This window comes from Aricia agestis, chromosome Z, assembly GCF_905147365.1.
Source record: "Aricia agestis chromosome Z, ilAriAges1.1, whole genome shotgun sequence".
NCBI classification, from domain to species: Eukaryota; Metazoa; Arthropoda; class Insecta; order Lepidoptera; family Lycaenidae; genus Aricia; species Aricia agestis.
In genome coordinates this window covers 38,882,969-38,900,178 of record NC_056428.1, presented here as the reverse complement: position 1 = coordinate 38,900,178, position 17,210 = coordinate 38,882,969, and the positions used below count along the sequence as shown (strand labels likewise).

The window sequence follows — 17,210 nt, the reverse complement described above, 5'->3', positions numbered from 1 at the left end:
TTATACAGCGTTTATTAGTAGGGGGGTAAGAATATGTACCTAGGTAAAATTAAATTTTTTGTGGCACATCAAATACCTAGTAGCTGGCCACGGTACAGACTACGGAGTACACCAGTGTGCCGCGGCCCTTTTGCGGAACACCTGTAGTGCTAGCACGGCGACCAGCGGAAATGCGAAAGTATGGACAAACTGTGGAAAAAAACTTAAGGTGCCGTTCCGATCTTTTTTCGTTCCGAAAAATTCAATTAAAATGCCACTTTATGACAGAATATAGTCAGAAACTGTGGAGATAAACTTAAGGTGCCGTTCCGATCTTTTTTAGTTCCGAATAATTCAATTAAAAAGCCACTTTATGACAGACTATAGTTCTAAAAATAGTTCTAAAAATTCAAATAATATCCTACATTATGACATATATTATAGTGTGTCATAAAGTGGCATTTTAATTGAATTTTTCGGAACGAAAAAAGATCGGAACGGCACCTTAGGTTTATTTCCACAGTTTGTCCATACTTTCGCATTTCCGCTGGTCGCCGTGCTAGCACTACTGCAAAGCTAGCACAAGCACGTAGACAAACGAAAGAAACTAAATTTTGACAGTTTTACCGGAAAAACATTGGAGTAAAAGTTTCTTTCGTATCTCGATATCTTTCGCTTTTGAAAATCTATATGTCAAGCATGACGATCCGCTTTTGACATTTAGTTTCTTGATTCTGTTTTTATTTTTATTATGGCACTTGGCTATAAAACCATGGCCAGTGTCGAGTAAATGGCGGCAAATTCAAAAAATCGATGTATAGCAACCCTGTCTATAGCCGGAATTATAGTTTTGATCTACAAACTACGAATAATAAAGTTCCTTAGTTTTTATTATTCGTATTTCGTAGATCAAAACTATAATTCTGGCTATAGACAAGGTTGCTACACGTCGATTTTTTAAATTTGCCGCCATTTACTCGACACTGGCCATGGTTTTATAGCCGAGGTGCCATAATTAAAAATAAAAAGAACCAAGAAACTAAATGTCAAAAAAAAATAATTGCCGTTGCTTTATTGGTTGCTATGGAAAGAGTTTCTTGTCTTTGTCCACTGAAACTCAAGTCGATGGGTGGTGCCATGCTCGGGAATAAGATATGTAGACATGGGAAAGAAACTGCCATTACTTTCTTCCGAAGAATCGACTGGGAAACCCCGTGCTAGCTACGCTGGTCATAGTATAGAGCCAGTCCATAAGGCGCGCTGCGTTAGCAACGCACACATGATGGACAGCAGCCCCCGAGACGAAGCGGGAGGGGGTGTTGACGTTAAGAGTGTTAAGACTGCTTCGTAATATTAACGCTGCGATGTCGCAGCGCCCGTGTGGCCGGCTATGCGTCAAACGGCAGCGCTGCGTCGACGCAAGCCCGTGTGGACAGGTTCTAACTCATCCGGCACACCCATGCGTACACTAATATTCCTAGGTTTTCTAATATAATATGTCAGACGTAACAAGTAAACATATTATGTGTGTATAAAAAAACGTAGGCGTAGGGATGTGACGACCCCACCGCCCGCCTGATGGTAGTTCTGTCTCACAATAATTAGTGTGGGATAGATCTAACATCAAGCGCAGTTAATCAACCGAAGGATGGCGGTAAAACCATCAACGATAGGGTCAGTGAAGAAATCCATGGTCATCAATGGGCTGCAGCATTGATGGTTTGATTCATTGGCCCCTGTCAGATTGCCAATCCGCGTGCTCCGCGTGGCAATTATGAGCAAATGCCTCTTATGAAACGCACCAGAAAAAGATGGCCCCTAGTTCCCGGTAGCGGTAATTCCTGGCCACGGTAGCGGCCATGGTAACGGCACTGCGAGGGGTGCTAAGAATCTCCGGGCTACGGATCGCTACCACCAACTGGACCTGGCGACGTACAACGGACGAACGCTTAGACTCGAAGACCACCTAGTCGAACTGGAGGTAGAATTGGAAAAAATCCGTTGGCACGTATTAGGGTTGTGCGAGGTCCGAAGACAAGGGGAAGACACCATGACTCTGCCATCGGGTCACCTTTTCTACTTCCGAGAGGGAGATCATACATCCCGGGGCGGCGTGGGATTCCTCGTCAACAAATCTCTCGTTGACAACGTTGTCGAGATCTCGAGTGTATCGGAGAGGGTAGCGTACCTTGTTTTGAGACTCACCGATAGGTATTCTCTCAAGATAGTACAAGTGTACGCACCAACCTCGACACATTCCGATGACGAAGTGGAGACCATGTACGAAGACATCTCCAAGGTCTTAAATACCACCCCTAAGACCCACTTCAATGTTGTCATGGGAGATTTTAACTCCAAAGTAGGAGTACGAGCTAGCGGTGAATCTTGCTTGGGACAGCACGGTGTTGGGATTCGAAACCGCAGGGGGCAAATGCTGGTCAACTTTCTCGAAAAAGAGGGGGGCTCTTCTTGATGAATTCCTTCTTCAAAAAGAAGCCCCAAAGAAAGTGGACATGGCGAAGCCCTGACTCTGTGGTAAGGAACGAGATAGATTTCATCATTACGGATCGGAAGTATATATTTAGGGATGTCTTTGTGATCAATAGGTTCAATACCGGTAGCGATCACCGACTACTGCGAGGATCCTTGAGTGTATGCTTCAAACTCGAAAGAGCCCATATGCTGAGGTCTACTCTCCGACCCAACTCCCAACAATCCGTCGCTGACACCCAGAAATTTCAGTTACAACTGAGAAATAGGTTCGACGCTCTTAACATCTCGGAAACTACAACGGAAGTTGACGAGGCTTTAAATGCAATTGTGGAGAGCATACGGGTCGAAGGTGAAAGGTTTTGCAGGCCCAAGCATGCGGGCAGGAAATCCAAACTTTCGGATGAGACACTCAAACTTATGAGGGAACGGAGGGAAAACACGGACTCGGGTTCGTCAGATGTAAAACTTCTCTCGAGGCGAATACGGAAACTTATACGTAGAGATCTTCGCCGCTCGAATACGCTGGAAATCACGGAAGCGATTGAGCGGAATAGAGGGTCTAAAGTTTTAGTAAGGCGCCTCGGGAGGAGTCATCTGACGAAGGCGAAGAATAGCTGTGGCCAAATCGTTTCCTCACGAGGGGGGGTTCTGTCCGAGATCGAGGATTTCTATAGCCGCTTGTATGCTTCACATGCTTCGCAACCTGATCCTCGTGATGACGACCCGCGTGCCAAACTCACCCGGCATCTCTCTGGCGAGCTTCCTGACGTCAGTATAGGCGAAATCGGATTGGCTCTGAAACAACTTAAAGGAGGAAAGGCCCCGGGGAGGGACGGAATTACGATCGAACTTCTCAGAGCGGGAGGCGAACCCGTCTTGAGAGAGCTTCGTAAAGTCTTTAATTTTGTCCTTCAACGGGGAGTTTCCCCCGAAGAGTGGCTTAAAAGCGAGGTGGTTCTCTTTTTTAAGAAGGGCGATAACACCCTTCTTAAAAATTATAGACCCATCTCGCTTTTGAGTCACATATATAAGTTGTTTTCTAGGATCATTACGAATCGCCTATCCAATAAACTTGACGAATGCCAGCCACCGGAGCAGGCTGGGTTTCGCAGAGGCTTTAGCACCATAGACCATATTCACACCTTAAGGCAAGTTGTACAAAAGTCACATGAGTACAGGCAGCCATTGTGCCTTGCCTTTGTGGACTATGAGAAGGCTTTTGACTCTGTTGAGACCTGGGCTGTTCTGGAAGCCCTGCAACGATGTCAAGTCGATTGGCGTTACGTCGAAGTTTTGAAAGGTCTATATAATGCCGCGTCTATGTCCGTCCGAGTACATGGGGCCACAACAAGGCCAATCTATTTGCATCGAGGAGTGAGACAGGGGGATATTATTTCCCCGAAACTGTTCACAAATGCGTTAGAGGACGCCTTCAAGACCCTAAACTAGAAAGGACGTGGCATAAACGTTAATGGCAAGTACCTCTCACACCTTCGTTTCGCTGACGATATCGTCATATTGGCAGAATCGTTGGAGGACTTGCAGGAAATGTTGAACGACCTAAATGAATCTTCCCGGCGGATCGGTCTCGGGATGAACTTAGACAAGACGAAAGTCATGTTCAACGAACATGTTCTCCCGAGGCCGGTTGCAGTTAACGGTGTCTTTCTCGAAGTCGTAACGGAATATGTCTATTTGGGGCACACACTGCAGGTAGGTATACATAACTTCGAGAGAGAAACCGATAGGAGGATACAGTTGGGTTGGACAGCATTCAGGAAGCTAAGCCACATTGTCACGTCGCATATTCCGCAGAGCTTGAAGACGAAACCTGGCCTTTTACAGCAGGGCTAGCTCGTAAGTTTTCCGTCGCTCAGCGTGCTATGGAACGCGCTATGCTCGGAATTTCTTTGGCGGATAAGCTTCGAAATGAAACAATTCGTCAAAGAACTAAAGTCACCGACATAGTGCAGAGAATCAGTACGCTGAAGTGGAACTGGGCTGGTCACGTAGCTCGAAGAACAGACGATCGCTGGAGTAAACTTACTCTGGAATGGAGACCAAGGCTGGGAAATCGGGGTGTAGGTCGACCTCCAACTAGGTGGGACGACGATCTCCACTTAGTTGCAGGCCCATGTTGGATGCGAGTAGCAGGAGATCGGTCATCTTGGCGTTCATTGAGAGAGGCCTATGTCCAGCAGTGGACGACTATAGGCTGATATGATGATGATGATGTCAGACAAAGACAAGAAGACTCTGTATGGTTATTCACTGAAAAATATTTGTCTAACAGCATAATACAATTTCATTGGAGGTTACAATAAAAAACAATCTGTTAGCGCAGTACAATATTTTAATGTTTAATTTGGCATTTTTATTGGCCTAATAGTACATAACTTTTCTATCCGAGTGTTTCCCTATCTACAACTTATCTATAGATGCTTTAAAAGATATTTTAATAATAAAATTAATTTTAATGATATTATATTATTTGGTGTTACAAATAATATAAAAAGTACCCATAATATTACTTATATAAATGAATCATACTTAGGCCAGTTTCACAAATAACAATACATATAATATTGTTAAAAATTCACAAAATCAGTTCACAAATACATAATAATTTATATTAATTTAATTTCATAATTTCATGAACACACGATTTTCGCTTAAATTAATTTAAAAAACCTACTGTCAATCTTTAATTATTGTAATCAAAAGGCCGAATCTATTTAAACTCTATAGTATGAGATTCTTTAACTATAATTATTATTACTTACTTAAATTATTTAAAATATTATTGATATTGTGGATTACATTAAAAATAATTCCTATAAAATATAATCACTAAACATTTATATTATAGTACCAAGGAAATAGTATAATACTTAGTTTGACACTAGCAAGTTGGCAGTTGTTCGGGCCAGTTAGCACATGTTCTATTGCACCGGGCTCCTTTGCACTGAGAAGCAAGAATGATTTAATCAGATAAACCTTAAAATAAGCATTCACACATGGACGGTTACCGTTCCTTTGTGTATCGAATAATACCAGTAAAATAAGATGTAAGCGCTGTATTACTGAGCGTATAATATTGATTCAATTTCGAGACTTTGCAGAATGATATTCCTAAATATAACAAAATTTTTGCTGCCATAGAAGTGCTTTGCTTTGCACAGCACACGCTTTATTTAGAAGTGGTTAGTGATTATATGAATTGATTATTCTGCAGAGAGTAGAAACGGGATAAAATTTCTCTCCATATTATAGAGCTGCAAGGTTCCAGCTTGAACACAGTGATGACGCCTTGTAAAATATATTGCAAGTTCCATTTATGGCCATGTCCACCAAGATACTCGCTACCCCGTAAGTCGTAACATACCGTAATGTGACAACAGCAAAACAGGCGATCGAAATTTTAAAAATCTATCGGATAATCCGTAGAATATACGTAATCGATTTTAATCTTTATCTATTGTAATTTTAATTCGTTTATAAAAATATAAATCTACCTCTGGACAATTTTTCAGACCGCTTTAATAAAAATAATGATATTTTTTAACAAATTCCTTGACATAAAATATACATTTGTGCAAGCTTTACATTACATTAAAATAATATACATAATATACTTATAACCAAAATATAATACCTACTTTATTTCACGCTTACATTTCAAGACACAACCTATTTTAGGCATTTTATGACTATTTATTCCGAGTTATACCAATTGCATAATTATATTGAGAATTATTTTTTATATTTAAAAAATATATTTTATTGCTTTTGCTATATATTTGAGTCTATCACTAACAAATGTTGTTATTTCACAAATTAGAATCAACAAGTTTTTTTTAACGAGTTCACATTACTAACAAAAATATTTTCAATGTAAGTATTTTTAAATTTATGATTTGTTGTCTTTATCTTTCCAATGTGTCAGATAAAGACAACCGGACCTTGTATGACTCGCTGTGTAAATATTTTTTATACAAAGGCCTATAAAATTTATTAGTGTTAGATTCCAATGAACCAACTTTATTTCCATTAAATAATTAAATATCACTCTGAGAAAATTAAGACACATTACAATAATAATTGCTCTTTACATTATACAGATTATTATTTAATCTTAAAATGTAAAATAGCCACAAGAATAACATTTTTAATCGAAGTAAATATTCAATTTCAAAAGTATGTTGAATTAAAAAATGAGCACTTACATTTGGCAACTTTGAACCTACATTAAATATTTAAAATTTTATGTAAGCCACCTTTTCAAAGGCCAAAGAGGCCTCGATATAGCTTTAAATGCTAGTTGCGAAATAGAGACCTTAGCGAAGGCGCTATCGATATTTTCTGTGTAATTTCGAAATGTATGCGACAGTGAAATTCACGATAGCGTTGGCTAAGTGCCCTGGTTATCTATTACAAGAATAATATTCTTGGACAGCAAATAAAGTTAGAGCCCGATTAAATTGATACAGTAACATTCTAAAATCTAAAGCACACGTAAGTATATGAAGCACAAAATGTTTTTTATTATTAAAGATAAAAATTCGAATCGAGCGTTAGTGATAAAGAGTATGTGAAAAAACAATAGTGAATACAAATAAAACTAAATTGCTGAGTTGCACAAATTCAGTGCATTACTCGAGAAAATATTTTGATGTTGATTTATTTGATTCTATATCGATTTTGATCTAGAGGGTTTTTGATGAGTTCTCACTAACCCTCACATTCGTAGGTCTATATTTATTAGTTTTATTCAAATATGTTTCGAAGTCTTTATGTCCTATCCGGAGTACAAACACGCGCCGAGATGCCTTATGAAATAAAATGTACAGCCGTTGACAGATGGTTACCAGTTTGTATCTTATTTATGATGCTATTAAGATATAAATGTGGTACACAAATTTTGTCGGCGACCGTACATATCTTTCATCTCTCTCTCTGCTACTAATAAAGAGCGAGAGAGAAAACTTTTGGCCGCGAGTTTGAAACATTACAAAACAGTCAACTTCCTAGTGAGCTTAAAAAATAAAGAAAAACAAAACTATACAAATTAATAATAAAATAAATAGAATATTATTAAATTTACGCAATTAGACACCTTTCCGTACGTGTCATAGGCCGTCAGAAAACTATTTACCATCGGATGTCGTACATGCAATTGGCTAAAAAAGGTTTTTGTAAAGCAATATTCAATTAGAAGTATAGTCAAATTAAAACAGTACACTATTAGTACTCACAAATTTATTGTGTACAAAAGCTTCTGCACTATTAACAAATAATTAAAAAATCACTGTTTACTCGTATGTGAAGCTAATACTCCCAAAAGACATTAAAACTTCGTTTAACTGCACACAATGTTACAGCAACCAATGGTAAAGTTTTTAATGCCGAATACATTAAAACATTCCATGGCCATTTTTGTCATCATTTTGAGATCTACTTTCTACGAAGGATAACAAGTACTTAAACTTAAGTAAAAGAGTAAATAAAAGTGCTTCCTCATTTAAAGAAAGCGATTGAAGGTAGCACCATCTGTTCTTTCAAGTTTTAAAATATTTTTCGTCTATCGTTTCAATCGTTTTCTTTAAATACCTTAATGACAGTAAGTTTTTATTTCAAATGACAGAACCTGGCAACAAAAGATGCAGGAATATGCAACTTTTGCTATTTATCTTCGAGAATAAATTAAAAAGAAATCTTAAGTGTTTCTGATATACAGGTTGGATCATATTGCACTGGATCACATTAGACTGTCACGTAATTGAATTCGGCGCCATATTGTATTGACAGGAGTGTGAACCAGGTCAATTTTATGTCAATTGCAGCACTTTAAACACATAGCCACTAGCATACTTAGCATAGCCACCGAAGAGTTGTTTTCAAAGGCAGAATAGACAAAAGTGATTCTGTATAATATTATTCTTCCGTGGAAAGAAATTCTATGGCGTCATGTTTTAAGTATCACGATAAACTGTCACTATTTCTAGGTTTTCGCATTTATAAACCCATAGATGGCGCTTCGGTGATTCTGCCCTCTAGCGGCATAAGTAATAAATTAATTTTAAACATTCAGCTATGAAAATGCACTGAACGGAATGTAAATTCGGATTTGGTAATTTCACATCAATATTATCTCATGATCTTAGCACATTTAAATCACACAAATATATTAGGTGGGGTCATTTCAGTATATGACACATAATAACCTTCTTTAGGAAGTCGGTTAAAAGGGAATAGAAGTTGCAAGGATTGACTACCTACTCAAACGTTTCTTAAAGTTAAGAAGTTCCGAAGTCAAATTTATCTAAGATGAAAAAAAGTTGATATTTCAATCGATATTACGCATCGCCGTATTTTGTCTCGGTTTTGCAGCTGACCCTAACTGTCAGTTTGATAATGACAGTTAACTAACCTCTTAAATTAAGAAACGTGGAGATATTATAATACTTCAACACTTATCCTACTGTTGCATATTTCACTGCATGCACGTAAAATAATAAGCTTTACATACTAATAATCATAGAGAAGATTTAATTATTGTGCGCGTTTACTTTTTGGAGTTAGTTGGCTTATTTTGGTCCTTCTTTTCTTTCAGAGGAATCTGAAAATAATAATTTAATTTTAATTAAAAAGAACAAAAAACACCAATACATAATATACGTGGGAGAGCCATGCTTCGGCACGAATGGGCCGGCTCGACCGGAGAAATACCACGTTCTCACAGAAAACTGGCGTGAAACAGCGCTTGCGCTGTGTTTCGCCGAGTGAGTGACTTTACCGGAGGCCCAATCCCCTACCCTATTCCCTTCCCTTCCCATCCCTACCCTCCCCTATTCCCTCTAAATAGTGGTGGTTAATATAACGTATAGCTGATAAAAATAGCGCGCTAGTTCTTCGCAACGAATAGCGCACGCTATAAATCTATGCATAAGACGCTACGTTGTAACGTACCGCGCGGTCATAGACCTAGCGCACTACTTAAAGCATTTGTAAATAATAAAATTGTATATATACACCCTAACCCTAACATAAACCTAAACCAATTTATGTACATGGTACATATTATATAATGAACTTTGAAATACGCCTATAATTTTACTAATCATGTTTGTTCAAATATAATATCAATACAGAGTTAAAATTAATATTTGCAACATAATATAAGTTCCCCTTTTCCTTATTTTTTGGCATTGCACTGCCATAAATATTATGTTGTTTAAATATGCAATTTTTGTTACTTTTATTTTAGGATAGTGCTTTCGTTTTTTTTCACATTCTCTCATGTACACTTTTTTTTCTCTTTTGTATTTTTTGTTTATTGTGGTTGTGTAATGTTAAAAATTGGAATAAAGATTTTTATTATTATTATTATAAGTAACCAATTAATGAATTATTAAATTAACGATTATATTATTCTAAATATGTAACAAACACGTTATATTATATTATTAACTCACCCACCGCGTTATAATTATTGTAGACGTTACGCATCATCATACTATTATTATTGATATAACATAAAGAAAGAATTTCAATAACGTAACTTTACAACGCGTCCAGAATCGAGATTTCATTCGATATAACGTAGCGTCAAAACTAGCGCGCTTGAAATTCGTTAAAAAGTAGCGTCAAAGCAAGGGCGCTTGAAAGAATCGGGATTTTATTCGTTATAACGTAGCGTCAAAACTAGCACGCTTGAAATTCGTTAAAACGTAGCGTCAAAGCAAGCGCGCTTGAAAGAATCGGGATTTTATTCGTTATAACGTAGCGTCAAAACTAGCACGCTAGAAAAATTTTGCATATTCCATATAGCGTGTTATGAAAATATAACCGTTAGGAACACCACTGTCTCTAAAAGGCCGGCAACGCACCTGCAGCTCTTCTGATGCTGCGAGTGTCCATGGGCGACGGAAGTTGCTTTTCATCAGGTGACCCGTTTGCTCGTTTGCCCCCTTATTTCATAAAAAAATGAATTATATGTGACCTTCTGAAAATATACATAGCATTGGAAACGTGCGAAACAAAGGTGCTACGAGGCGCGAGCTATCGTCACAAATCCGAAACTTGTACTATATTATTTGCTTGAGTTGCAGGAACTATTCCCTGGCACCTATAGTTCCAGCACGTTCCCTGTTATAACTATCCTAGTACTTTCAATACTAGGTAAGGCAACTTTTTTCAGGGAGAATTCCTCTGAGAACTTAGCATCTGTCAATTTACTCACAGAGGCCCGTTGATCCTCCATCCGCCCTGCCTGAGCCCTCATGATCTGAGCAAAAAAGTCATCATCCGGCAGAGTCTTCTTCTTCTCTTTGGGTTTCTTGGCTGGCAGCTCAGTGCGCTGGTCTTCCAAGCGGGTTCCCTGAAATTTAAGATAAAAATCCTAAATCCTAGATGGAAATCCTAGAATTAGAGACACCTTTGTACTTCACGACGCATTTAAACTACTAATTTGATGTCTCGCAATAACTAGAATTTCGTACCCTCTAATTGCTACTTTAGTTCTTTGTACGATATATCCGATAAGACTACTTAGTCTTTTGGGTTTAAAAAATTCTACAGTTTTTAATAGTTTCGGGACCAACAGGTAAGCCTAAAAAATAAAAATAAAGAAAAATAAAGATTTATGAACGCGTTTCTAGTTATTTAGCAATTATTATATACATGGGAGAGCCATGCTTCGGCACGAATGGGCCGGCTCGACCGGAGAAATACCACGTTCTCACAGAAAACCGGCGTGAAACAGCGCCTGCGCTGTTTCACGCGTGAGTGAGTTTACCGGAGGCCCAATCCACTACCCTATTCCCTCCCCTACCCTCTCCTATTCCCTTCCCTTCCCTTCCATCCCTACCCTCCTTTATTACCCTATTCCCTCTAAAAGGCCGGCAACGCACCTGCAGCTCTTCTGATGCTGCGAGTGTCCATGGGCGAAGGAAGTTACTTTCCATCAGGTGACCCGTTTGCTCGTTTGCCCCCTTATTTCATTAAAAAAAAAATATATATTATTAGAAATGTCGCCTTGATCTGGGGCTAATTATTGTGGTTTCAAAAACTTTAATTTTTTAAGCTATTGCTTTTATCGCTATTATCGCGTGCTTTGAGCGCGGGAGCCGAATCGAAAAATTCCGTAACGTCTAACGTTGTTTCAGTTCGGCAGACTTCGGCTCGGTTTTGTGCGCCTAGAAGTATGCGTGTAGACGAGTCTAAGGTTCACTCGGCGTAACTTGGCGGTAGCGGTCATTGACTCGCTGTCAAAAACTTGTCATTTTTTATACAAAGCCGCGATTGACAACATCTGACACCTTATTGTCGATTGCGGTTTATATAGAAAATGACAAGTTTTTGACAGGGAGTCAATTACCGCTATCGCCCAGTTAGGCTGAGTGAACCTTAGCTGTTCATGTATTGTAAGATTGTAAACATATTTCAAACAACTTCTCATTTACGCAATAAAAGAAAAAAAAAAGTTTTCTTAGGTCACCAACTCACCACGTTCAAAGTGTAACTTGAATTAATATCAAATCAAAGAATCGACAGAACATTTTGATTTGCTCAAGCAATAATAATCAGAAACGACACACAAGTTAAAAATAAAGTAATTGGGCATAACTATCTATGAACGAAATTTCAGGAACTTTAGCAGAACAGGCTAGTCCCGCAGATCTAATATTTTTCAATTTTCGTAGCAGATAATACAAATTATACCGATAATCCCCTCCGCTCTGCAGCCCCGTTTGTTTTCGACAGCGGCTCTGCTATAATGTGTTAATAGCTTTAGGAGCCAAACAAGATAAAAAATTGCTAATTCCTTGGGCAGCCCCTACATCAGCTCTGGATTTAAATATAAGCAGTACCTATAGGCCACGGGCCACGGCCTATGGGCGGCAGCGTCCTAGGATTGCGGCAGAGATCGTACATAGGGGTGGCTAAATTAAAGTGGCCTAAAGTCATAAAAAATATAAATCCGGCCATGAATGACATTGATGAATATTTTATTTTACAATAAGATTGAAAGGCGCGCGATGTTCAATATTAACCCTAGACCGTCAATAATATTGCACAATACGTAATATTGAGCAATAAAATTGATCGTCTAGGGGCCCGCTAACCTTACGGGGAGACCCACAACCCACCGGCCGACGCGACGTCCCCAATCCGCCGCCGGGGATGCGCAAAGCATTTCCCTATGTAAAAAAAGGTCCCGCTTACCTGGATCTTCTCGATCATGTCCAAGAAGTCATCAGACTTGGGCTCCTTGATGGACCCATGGGAGAGAAGACCAGGGAAGGGCCTCCTCGGCTTGGTCTTGGAAACGGGACGCAATTCGGCGCGCTGGGAGTCAATGCGTTCCGACTGGAGCGTCGAGATGAGAGTCAGCATTTCGTTGGTGGCCTCTTGTCTGTAACAAAACAGAATATTTGTAAATCATCCCAACGGGTTTATCGATATAGAGTTCGGTATGAAAGTAGCATCGCCGAAAGAGTTACTTTTATTTTTTCTTGTGTATTGAAAACTAATGACGCCCGGAAGCTTGCCCAAACAAATCTCAAAAAAGTGCTCCTCCAGCGCTGCCACTTTCACAGTGAAATCTATATAAGGGACACACACCCTAAGTATTATCACTTTGTCTTGGTACACCCTGTATAAACGCTTCAGTCGTTAATGCCAGTGCCGCGGCAAGTCCTATTAAAATGTTCAAGTGATGCGGAAACTAAACGTGGCGCCCTTATAAATAAATAAAAAATCGGCCAAGTGTAAGTCGGACTCGCGCACGAAGGGTTCTGTACGATTATAAAGCAAAGATAGGCAAAAAATATTATAAAATCCTTTTTTGTATTTAAAAAATACGTGTTGCACTCGGGGACTGCCGCGGTAAAGCTATTGCATAGCATTTTTTATCAACGAATGCAATTATGATTCGCATAAGTCTAGTCGCACGCACACAAACACCGTATCGAAGTCTGGCGACCCCGCACCGACCGGCACAGGTGTTGCCGCACCGCTGTGCCGGTCGGAGTGTGTTAGGTTTTTTCGTTACGAAACTTCTTGATTCGGTCGCCGCGCTCAAAGCCCGCAATAAAGCTTTGAAATATTCCTTTGTTAAATATTAAGAGGTTGGCTGTTGAAGCACTAGGCAAGCTGATGATGAATATTATCTAGATAGCTATTAAGTATCATCAATACATCAATACTCCAGCCTCAAAAAGTAAAAACTATTATTTTATATCATACTTGGTAATTAAACTAGTACTTAATAAACATTTCCGGAAACTACTTTCATTTCAATTTCCCGATAAAAGCAATAATATGCCAATATCAAAATAATTTATATAATTATTAATTAGCTACTAACCACAGTTCATATTTTATATTATATTAAATATAATATAAAATATATTTTCACATTTCGGAGAATTTATTCGCTGTTGGTACTTTAAAATATTTTACACAATTACAATTTACAAGCACAACAGATACTTGATCCAGTTCAGATTTAAATCGTTTAAAAATAAATTATTTGAATGATTTCAAAGAATTTATTTTGAAACCAATTATCAAAATTTAATTTGATAATTATACCAACGACGTAAGCACATTCAGAGAAACTTCGACGTAAAATAATTTCTATACCATTCAGGTAAGTATACAAATTATTATATAACGCTAATTAGCAAATTCAAATCCCTAAATCCTAGGAATCCACTAAATACTGGCCACCTTCAACTTTTGGTAAGCTGGTTGACGATTTGGTCACAACCTTCAGAGCTTTTGAAGCGCAGAACTCAGAAGTCAGTCAGGGTAAGGGTACATTGCTTCGTTGCGATGCGGTGCGTTGGGTCGTCGGAATAAAATTAACACATTTAATTTTTTTGCATGTCTGCGACAACACAACTCAAGATGATGATGGAGCAACACATCACCACTAGCATTAGCTATAATAATTATTAATTGTTAAATGCCCATTACCAATAATTAAATTAATCATACTTGCTAAATATGTATTGTATGGCTAAGAGCCAGTCCACACGGCACGTTGCGTCGATGCAGCGCTGCCGTTTGAGTTGACACATAGCCGGCTACACGAGCGCTGCGTCATCGCAGCGTTATTACGAAGCAGTCTTAACGTCAACACCTCCTCTCACTTCGTCTCAGGGGCTCCTATCCGTCATGTGTGCGTTGCGACGCACATATGACGGATAACTACGCGGCGGCGCGCCGTGTGTTGTATGTAAAACAACGCAACGGCAGCGATGCGTCGACGCAACGCTGACGCAACGCGCCGTATGGACTGGCTCTAATACCTATTATCGTGCGCAGCAATAGTCTGCGTTCATGAAAAAACAGACGGGTTGCACTTCGGGAGTGCGGCAGAAGTGAAAACTTGATTATTAACGGTGTGCATTATTTTTTTTTAACCCATTTTTTATGAAAATCGATTTTAAAAAAATCGTTTTTTTTTAATTAATCGAAACTCTTACAATCGATTAAATTTTTAACAAAATTTTTATGAAAATCGATTTTTTAATTAATCGAAACCCTTACAATCGATTAAAAAATATCGACAAACAAAAAAAAAACAATCGATTGTTCGATTAATCGATTTCGATGTTACAACATTACTCTCCAACCGTCTTACGGTTTTTCGACCAGCACGAGAATCAGACGCGAGTTTCACAGTTTTTACCCATCCCACAAAAGTGCTCAACGCCGCTAAAGAAGTTTTCACTTCAAAAATCACGTTAGCGCTGTAATACGCACCGCGGCGCTAATTGTTATTGACTTGCTATTTTACTCGATGCGAAATAATTCTCGACGAGAGCGGTGCGATGCGAACATATCGAGTTTACGATGTCGCGATTTTAGCAAATAGCAAAGCGATAGAGCGTAGCATGATATGACATGTTAATGAATTAATAGAAAATAGCTATTTTCTCATTACTGAGCACTGCTGCGGTAAAGCACCTGAAATCGCTTCGCAACGAAACTATATGGCCACGCTAGTGCAATCGTAACGTTATGAAAACTAGTAGTATTAAAATTATGGTAACTCCCACACATTTAATATTCGGTATTGCGAAGACGCTTCATCTAATTATTCTTATTCTTAAAAATGTTAGCCTGCAACTCATTTGCGCCAAAGTTAGTTTACCGCGCGGGAACCGTACATTTTCCGGGATAACAAGTATTCTATTTCCTTTTTGTCCTGGAAAAATGTACGGCTAACTTTGACACAAATGAGTTGCGGGCGTCATCTAGTACGAGATAAATATTTGTATCGACAATTCCTATTAAACTTCAACCAGGCATGTACATGCTAACCCCAGCTACCAATATCAATTTATCCAGCGATAGAATAATATTTTTAGCTTCAAAAACAATCTGCGAGCGTTTAGTTTTATTTTTGTGTACACATTGACAGCAAAATAAACTACACCTGTTGGCTGTAGTACACACACACTCACATTATGCGTTTATTTGTGTTAAATTCTAGATAATTTAATTTTTATTTTCATTTACTGGAAAAGTAATTACAGCTTGTAATGTTACAAGTCAATTAACTAGATTGTAACTCAAAACCATATTAAATTAAATGATTTAAATTTTTAATTTATAATTGATTAATAAGTAACAATATAAAAACTAACAGTGTGAATTATTAACAATAATAATATGATGCCACCATCCGGGAAAACCATACGAGAAAATTGTCCATCGACCATCTTTTAGCAAGAAAATAAGAAATTATTAAAAATCTTTGTTACAATATTATAACTTAAATTAAATAGTAATTACCTTCGATCACATATTAAATACTACTGTAAGGTAAAAGAAAGGATACATTACAAAGTTTATTCGCAAATAAAGGCAGCCTATTTTTCCTATAAAGAATAAAAAATTAATAATTTTTAGTTGTAAAAATATTGTATTGCAAACCAATGGCAAAAATTAGTAGGGACGTCAACATGATCCAGGGGGGGGGGCAGCTGCCCCCCCCTGCCCCCCTCGGTTCGCCCATGTAGGATAGTATTAGTAGTTAAGAATTATTTTTGTAAGATGCTATACCAAATAAATTTATTTATCCTTCTTTCTTTCAAAAAGATAGCAGAAGATGCATTGTATCAGATATATAAAAATGTTTTAAGGCTTCATCATCAGTCAATGCCGATCTATAGCATAGTTTGCCGCAAAAGCTTTTAGACCTAAATGCATAACCATGTAGAGCCTATTATTTTTACCAGACCAAAATCGGACTTGTAGTTCTGGAGATATTATGCGAACACAAACTTAAAAACATACATACACACACTTTTGAAATTTGGCACATTTGTTTTAACACTGATGTAGACTTACAGAATATACAAAAACTGGGCAGTTCTGCAAATATTACATACATACGCGTCGAATTGATAACCTCCTTTTTTTAAGTCGGTTAAAATTTATACATATTACTAATAATATTTTATTAAAGTAAATCAATAAGAATGGCACCATAGCAACGTCCATCGCTATCCCGTCGTACAGTACAAACAATGGTCGCCGTCAGTCTCGAGTTGTAATAATTTACTATTATTTATTCAACAAATGCACTAAATCAATATAAAAAGTAGCCAGTAGCCGACTCTCAGACCTACTGAATATGCATATAAAATTTGGAGTACGGTGACTAACATTGTGACACGAGAATTTTATATAATTATAAGAAGATGTCAAAATGAAAT

At 38.1% G+C, this 17,210-nt stretch overlaps 1 protein-coding gene across 3 annotated transcripts in view; it reads right to left on the bottom strand.

Annotated features, from left to right (window-relative positions):
- The window catches only part of LOC121738515 (G-protein-signaling modulator 2), a 75,663-nt gene that overhangs the window by 11,843 nt on the left and 46,610 nt on the right, over positions 1–17,210 (bottom strand). For 2 of the 3 annotated variants that reach the window (XM_042130631.1, XM_042130632.1), the window contains exons 8-10: positions 12,700–12,889; positions 10,715–10,852; positions 6,608–9,091 (exon numbers count right to left, since the gene is read on the bottom strand). In XM_042130631.1, coding sequence (XP_041986565.1) covers positions 9,038–9,091; positions 10,715–10,852; positions 12,700–12,889 — 382 coding nt within the window. In that variant the 3' untranslated portion in view covers positions 6,608–9,037. Of the gene's footprint in view, positions 1–6,607; positions 9,092–10,714; positions 10,853–12,699; positions 12,890–17,210 lie in introns of those variants that run through there. The other variant, XR_006037298.1, reaches the window with a different exon arrangement.